A 7,692-nucleotide genomic window follows, 5' to 3' on the forward strand; every position below is an offset into this window, starting at 1 on the left:
GGTCAGGTACCTTTGTTCATTTTCTTCTTGCTTGCAAACCAGCTTGTGAGAAACATAAAATATGAGTTGTGGTCTCTTTTTGGTGGGTAACCAATACGCTATTTTGCTTTAGGAGTTTTGATTTATAACTGGGCTTTCATGTGAGCAATATCCCACAGATGATGTTGAAGATAATGAAGATGTTACTAGCAGGTGGACTAAGATGTTACTAGCAACGCCGTCTCAGATGCTTTTTTATTATGTCCAGAAAGCTTGCATCGCGAACACTTATGCTCTTTCCTCGGTCGTTTGTTCTCCATTGCAATCTCTAATGAAGATTGAATTCTTTTATTTTTGGGACCACCTTGAGGAGATACACATTTAATTTATCTACTTCAGGCGGTATTTGAATATTATTGAGAATATCCTGAACAGCAGGATATATGGACTCAGAATATGTAGAAAATAGATAACTTCTTGTGTAGCAAGGATCTGAGAGTGTGTGCTCAGGAATCATCTTCTTCGTAGCAACTGCAATGGCATGCATGCATGGAATTTTCATTATATCAAACTTACGACATGAACTACTCAATTTTTGTATGTCAACTACAAAATCTTCTGAGCCACCGGTCACATGGAACTGGTTTTGAATTATGGCTTGCACCCCAAGTGTGTTTACCTCTTCATGTATTTTCCCAGTATCACCATCAGCATATGGTCCAAGTTCCGTGAAAAGTTTTGCAGCTTTTTGTTGACGCTCATAAAACCAATGCGTTAGAGTAGCCCGTACAATGGGGTATTTATTTGCTTCTTTTAAAAGCACATTAATTGATTCAGCAATGTTGCATATGGTGATGTTATACTTGTTTCCTTGGAAATGAGCGGTAGACCATAAACATATATCTGCATCTTCCATGTATTTGCTCAGCTTTGGATTAAAATGACGTATCTCATTCATTTCATTTGTAAAAACATCACGTCTATATGTATTTCTCTTTCTTAACCAAGTGTAACAATTGATTTGCTTGGAAATTGGTTTTGATGTTTTTCTTAAGGTGGAAGAAACATATCCCACGATATGCAGACGAAAACAGCTTTTCAATAACTTTTTCAATAGATTCATGTATGTCAGAGATCAACACCAAGTTAGGATTTTCAGGATAAATGATTTCAAACGAGAAAAAAACCAGTCCCAAGATGCATTATTCTCATAATCAACAATTTCAAATGCAAGAGGATATATATGATTATCTCCATCTTGAGCAGTTGCCACTATGAGAGTATCCGTGAACTTTCCTTTCAAAAAGTCACATCCACTACTATTACCTAGCTCATCAATTCAAATCCTCTTAAACTTTGACCTAAGGCAAAAAATAGATACTTAAATCTTTGGTTACCTACAAGCACTAGGTCAGCAATTGTACCAGGATTTGCTTACTTTATCTTGTACAACTACTTGGGGAGTTCCTCATAACCACTTTCATGAGAACCTTTTAATAATTCACGAGCTTCCTCTAAAGCATCTGAAACATGTCTTTTACTATGGTTCTTATGCAATGAATGTATTATAACATGCAAACAGAGAAATAAGTAATGATGTTCAGGTGTAATGCAAAAGGTTTCAATTCTCTTATGATGTTGCAATATAAGAGATGTCAATCCATAAAGGGTGACTATGCAAGCACTTAAGATGTGGACAATGATTCAAGTTAAACCAGATATGATAATGGTTTGATTACTAACAACCTAATGAGAATAGTGAAATGCAGAATGTAAATTACTTGGAACAGAGACTAAATGCAAGATAAACAAGGATAAACTAAGCAGAGACTAAACTAAACAGTAGCAAGAACTAGATAAGTGCAATGAAACAAAACTACACAACAAATCAGAAATGAATGCAATGAAACAGGAATGAAACTAAATGTAAAACAAGCAACCCAAATGGTGCTCGATTAAGCACTCGATCGTATGTGTGGTCGAGTGGTTTGGTACGAAGAACAAAAGAAATTTTAACAACTTAAACAGATTAAAAAGCAATGAAATAGGACAGTATGCAATAATAGACAATCAATAAACAAAGTAGGCTCCTAGAGATGGATTCATGGGCTGGTCTCAAGCTATGACTACCTAAACAGATCAACAAACCTCAATCAACTTGAGTTATCTTTAGAAAATGATCTCATAGACTTACTAATCCACTCTCATGACAATAGTAATCAGGTTTATATACTCTTAGACGTAGTCCTCAATAGCTAAGACATAGATAAACAGGCATTAAAGATCCAAATCATTATTTGTTAAAAACCACCCTAGACAACTAATCTCTCAGGCTAGGCACAATAATCTTCAGTATTAGTATTATCTAACAACCTAGACATTGGTATGATGATAGGAAGCTTAAGATCTGTTCTTAACTTCTCAGAACAAGAACAACTTAGAGGACACCTAATCTAGAAGAGAACTATAAACAAACAAGCTTGATCAGTCTAAATAACCATAACTCTAAACCAACCTAAACCATCTCTAGAACCCTAGTTCACTACTCAGATGAATAGATCATGATGATGAAAAAATCAAACCCAGGAAATGATGAAATCAACTTGACTAGAAAGATAAGAGAGAGATCTACAACTTAATACCAAGAAGCAAAATCAGATTCTCAAAACATGAAAAGTTATAGAGTTTACAAACTGAGAAAATCTAGAAAAAACAAGAACAAAAGTGGATAATGATACAGAAAAATATTAAAAATCCAAAAGGGGTAAAAACTAGGTTTGCGGTGGCTCTAGATATTATTTCTAACTAAGTCTGACTTGTGGACGGCCATAGTGTACAAGAGATATTTATAGGAAGGGAAGGAAGCCCTAAATTAGCTAAGAGACAAAACACTAAGGCGGCTCGAAGTACTCGACCATGTGCATAAAGGGGATGTTATTCAAGTGGTTACCTTCTATATATTAAAATGCATAAAGTATACAATAAAATTTGAGCAAAATCAGAGTACTAAATTGCAATTTTTACAAGACTTCTAATACTCAATCTTATTTATCTTAAACTACAATTAATTATTAAAAATAATCCTCAAACCAACAAGTTCCAAACAAAATTAAGAAAAACTGAGAAACAACATAAAAAAAAAACACAACAAAATAGTAATAAAAAAGCAAAAAAATCAACTACCCTAGTATTTTTAATTCTTAAAATTTTCAATGTTATATCCAAATTTTGTCGATTTATTGTGCAATACGTGTTTTCAAAACTTCTAATTCAAAAATTCAATTGTCCCTTTTTCAGGTGTGACTAGTTAGTTTAACAACCGCAGCGGTTGAGGATGTAGCATCATCAAACAGCAAAAAGTGGCGAGACTTCGTTGCTTCTATGATTGCTCAAGTGTTAGCATGCATGCTCCGCTGCTCCTTCACCGCAACTTTGGTGTAGATGAAGAGAGCCCTCCCCTTGTCTCAAAGATTCCGGTTAAAACAATGGAGGGTGTACTAGAGTATGCAAATAAATAATCATCATTTTCCGTTTTTGGTACAATGGCAGTTAAAAAAAAATGAAGGAAGGGAACATGTTCCTGTGACATGCATCTCCCTTAAACCATGGAGATTTTTCTAGTAAACATCATCAAGAGTGTGATAATATTAAAATCCAGTATTCTAGGGAAGACAAGAATTCTGAAAACAGAATATGATATAATGTTGCAGGTTTCCACAAAAATCATCTAAGAGAATGGACAGATGGAGGTACGAAAGATCAATGCTATGTCGTCTTCATCTTCCTCGCCTAGTTCAGGTCCTCCCTCTAGAGGCTCATTCGGTCTTCTTCAATCCACCCATTCAAATCCTTCAATGTTTTAGGATCAGCAAAAGTCAATAAATCAAAATGGTGCTTACTATTGAGCATTTTAGAGTCTAGTTGAGTGATTAAAACTTGCCTTTGTTTGCTTGTTAATGTATTTAGAAACAGTAAAGATCCGCTTCACCAGCTTCCTCTTGGGTAGAGGCCGTGACACCAGGTCCAGCTCCTGCTTGAATAAACAAAGATAACATGTGAGCACAAGTGTAAGTGATGAAAAATGACAAATGTAACTAAAACAATATTTAGAGGAGGAAAGGATAAAGCCTTACACGCACTATATGATCTTTACCCTTGAGATGCGTAGTGAAATCTTCAAACCTTTGGCCGTAGAAATTGCATAGTGTGCAAAAAAACCTGCACGGAGATTCACCCGTTTCAAAGAACTTCTTCTCAAACTCCTGTCTTCTTGTCACCCCTGAATCTATTGCGTCTGGTGGAAAGAAAAGAAAAAAGAAAAAAAAACTAGTTTAGAAACAACAGCTTTGCAGGTTATATGATAACACTGTGAGAGAGAGAGGACACACACCTTTCAGTAACTTCTCCCAAATACACTTTTTAGATAAGAGCAGGGGCGTGGTTGTAGACTCTTCAGAGTTGTTTATGAGGTCGGAAGCTGATTGATGAAATGCCTGAAGAAGGGTGTACCCATGCCTTTCTACATTGGAAAGAGCATAAGATAAGCGTTTCACTTCCTTAACATCTCCGGTTATGAACATTATGGTAGCCGGAGGTGGATTTTCCCTCTTCCACACAATAACTTCCTCAAAAATGTCTCTGAAACCTGTTTCACTATAGGAAAGCAACTCAAATAGCAAAAAGACAAGAAAAAAAAAATCAAATACAGCACATTAACCGTACTGAATCTAAGCCCTAAATACAGTAACAAAGAGAAGAATATTAACCGTCGGGAACGTGTTTAAGAAGGATTCCAGAGGAAGAGATCGCCGGAAGAACACCAGGGGTTCGTTTTAAGGTGTGTTTTAGGTTGCCAATAGCAGTGATGGTGAGAGGACCAGTGTAGCCTGCCTTCTTCAAGGCCGATTCTATAGACTGAGCGACCATAGAAGCATCATAACCATCGGGAACCGGACAGCTGTTGATGTCCCACCACACCATCGTTTTTGGCTCCTGCTTCGCCTTGTCGAGCATCATCTTGTTTGTATTGGTTGAATACATGGTGGCTACATAAAAAAAATCAATCATACCCAAAATTAGAATTACAAAATCGCATCTTTACTTTTATAACCAGAATCTTGCTCAGATGAAATCACTGACCTCGTTTACGATCGAATCTGGAACGCCAGAGAGAACAAAGGGGAGATGATGGGTGGAGCGACGGAAAAAGGCAACTGGATACTATTATGTGGTCATAGGTTTGCGATAGTAGATGGATTAAGTGTTTTGATTTGTTGTAAATAACAAAGATTCTCTTTTTAGCATTGCTGGATGATGCACTTTCAAACGTTGATTCTGTGAAGGAAACATTTCATGATGAACCTACAAAATATGACGAATTTAAAATTCTCAAGAATGATTTTCCGGCGCTTTTAAATTTTGGTCTGGTCATAATATCAGTTGTGTAGATTGTGAATCTACACAACAAACACAAGCCTTTCGTTAACTTTTTTATGATGTTTATGATTATCTTTCATAGAGTTGATAATGCTAGTGTCATTACAAGAATGACTGAAATCTTTAAAAGACACCCGAAGCTGCTTTTCGGTTCAAGAGTTTTCTTGCCCAAGGCTGAGACAAACATCCCTCCCAAGGCTGAGTAATGCACCAAGTCTAGAGATGTAGTGATTCAGATGAACAAGCTTAAGGTAACATAATAACTAATATGATGAATACTCTACTATGGAAGTGTCATTTTGACATTTCCTCTTTTGCCAGCTTGTGATTGATATTTAACAAATTTATCGATTAATATACAAGGTTACAGTGCCTTGATAGTCTTGTATTTCCTACGATGAGGAAAACATTTATGAGGGAAAGAAGTCAATAAAGGAAGGGCAAGAGGGGTTAGTCTTCTTATCTAAGGATAATATAACCATCCCACCCAAACCTGATACAACCATCCCCTTCGACGCTAACAAACCATCCCTCCTGAGGAGAACATAGGGTTAAGCTTTGACACACCGATTTGCAGAGAGGTTTTAAAAAATTGATTTAGTCGTTTATCTCACTAAACTGCATTTATCTTTGCGATTAAGGTTCCTGAGAGAACTCTAAAGTTAATCATGCTTATGCTGGAGTCGTTTTAGAATGGGTGACCTTTCAGAAAATGATTGTCGGAACTGTGTGATTGAGGACAAAACATAGGGAAAGATCATGTGGTAATTTGTAGAGATGGTAAGCAAGTCTTTAAAGTCTCCCGGACGTAGCAAGCTGACCGTCGAATATGGATGGGCCTACAGGAGTAGTAAGAGGACATGGAGACAACTAAGCAAGATGGGCTCATGGGCAATGAGTGGAAATAGGGCCCATTAAGAGATGGTGGTTGTAATGACCTGTATCACGAAGTACGTACCAGACACGAAAAACGTGTGCAAATGACGTGAACTGGTTGTACATCCGGTTCATTGGACGACGCATGATAAAGGGCGATGGTGAAAGGACCAAAGGAAGGGAAAAGAAAGTAATGGTTGTGGCAAAATGGTACTAAGGACGTAAAACAGACCATGGGAACAGAATGGCCACGTACCAACCGAATGGTCCATGTACCGCGGGACGATGGACGGATCGAACGCATGGTACGAGAGGTCTAAAAATGGACGAGATAATCGAGAGTCACGGACGAGATAATCAAGAGTCACGGACGAGAGGTCCGGTGATAGACGAGGAAGTCCAATGTCACGGTCGGGAGGACCGGGAACTGTCGAGGAAAACAGACTCGGGGACGAATGGGTTGTTCTGCGGAAAAGCACAGGAACTTGGGACGCAAGAGAGACGCGGAATGATGCGGGAAGCGGAAGAGTCTATGCATGGGAGTGAGACGCCACATGTCATGCGATTAAGCCACTTCCGCCATTGTTTGAGATGCACGGTCCTGGGGAGAGTACATGCAAAGTAGTTGACAATTGTCAAACGAAAAATGCCACTTGCCAAGCCAAAGAAGTCGAGTGAAGGGCTTATAAATAGCACCTCTATGACTTCATTTTCGACAACACCTCTCTAAACAACTAAACTCTGCCCAAATTTTGCTTTGACTTCCCCTACCTCGCGCGCCAAATTGTTGATATCAAGATCATCAATTAACAATTAGAGATTTGTTTGCTGGAAAATATATCAAAATTCTCTTTATAAATTTAAGCCTAGGCTCGTGAAAGTTGAAGTACAAGGCTCAACTCGACGAGCTAAATACGATGAGAATTACATGTTATAAAAAAATAGACGACCCAAGTGGTTCGTCCAGTATTTATCTATTCGACGAGTCAGCCGTCAACTTCAAGTCGCTTTCTATGAATGATTCTTTTCTTTTTTTCTGATTTCTTTTTGGTGGTGTCGTATGTGCTGGTCTACTCAAATGACCAAAATATCCCTCCACACTCGAAGATGCTCCTTTTTTCCTTGGGCTTTTATTGATCTCATGGACCGGGTCTTGTGATGGGGTGAGAACCAACCCCAACATGCGAGATATTTAATTTAGTAGTCAAACTAATAACCATATTTCGTGGTGAGTGTAATGTTGTAGCAAAATTAGTCTTTTCTCAGCTAGACATCAATAACACACATTCTTACACGATGGCCTCCATAATGTTGTATATATGCATTAACCTCTAGTATTCAGTGACTAGACCAAACCAAATAACAATTGTTATTTCGATCAATCTACAAATCTAATCAAGC

The 7,692-nt window shown here is 37.7% G+C and overlaps 2 protein-coding genes across 2 annotated transcripts; both read right to left on the minus strand.

The window, feature by feature from the left end:
• Nucleotides 1–307: 307 nt before the first annotated feature.
• LOC147937220 (uncharacterized) lies at nt 308–937 on the minus strand. Its single transcript, XM_087468711.1, has one exon. The coding sequence runs from the start codon at nt 935–937 to the stop codon at nt 308–310; it is 630 nt and encodes a 209-aa protein (XP_087324837.1).
• Nucleotides 938–3,591: 2,654 nt separating this feature from the next.
• Nucleotides 3,592–5,404, minus strand: LOC104720565 (uncharacterized). The gene is made up of 6 exons (XM_010438454.3): nt 5,119–5,404; nt 4,746–5,024; nt 4,370–4,624; nt 4,113–4,273; nt 3,920–4,009; nt 3,592–3,828 (listed from the first exon to the last, which is right to left on the minus strand). Exons 2-6 carry the CDS (start codon nt 5,017–5,019, stop codon nt 3,787–3,789), a joined length of 822 nt encoding a protein of 273 aa, XP_010436756.1. The 5' UTR covers nt 5,020–5,024; nt 5,119–5,404; the 3' UTR covers nt 3,592–3,786.
• Nucleotides 5,405–7,692: the final 2,288 nt, after the last annotated feature.

Source organism: Camelina sativa, chromosome 10, assembly GCF_030686135.1.
Source record: "Camelina sativa cultivar CO46 ecotype springtype chromosome 10, ASM3068613v1".
Lineage (NCBI taxonomy): Eukaryota > Viridiplantae > Streptophyta > Magnoliopsida > Brassicales > Brassicaceae > Camelina > Camelina sativa.

Bases quoted from the DNA above. Each gene is read 5' to 3' on its own strand.
- LOC147937220 (XM_087468711.1), bottom strand. From the start codon at position 937: ATGAATGAGATACGTCATTTTAATCCAAAGCTGAGCAAATACATGGAA.
- LOC104720565 (XM_010438454.3), bottom strand. From the start codon at position 5,019: ATGTATTCAACCAATACAAACAAGATGATGCTCGACAAGGCGAAGCAG. The intron at 4,010-4,112 runs GTAAGGCTTTAT...TTATTCAAGCAG, and splicing joins GTAAAGATCATATAGTGCGT to GAGCTGGACCTGGTGTCACG. The intron at 3,829-3,919 runs GCAAGTTTTAAT...AAAACATTGAAG, and splicing joins ACATTAACAAGCAAACAAAG to GATTTGAATGGGTGGATTGA.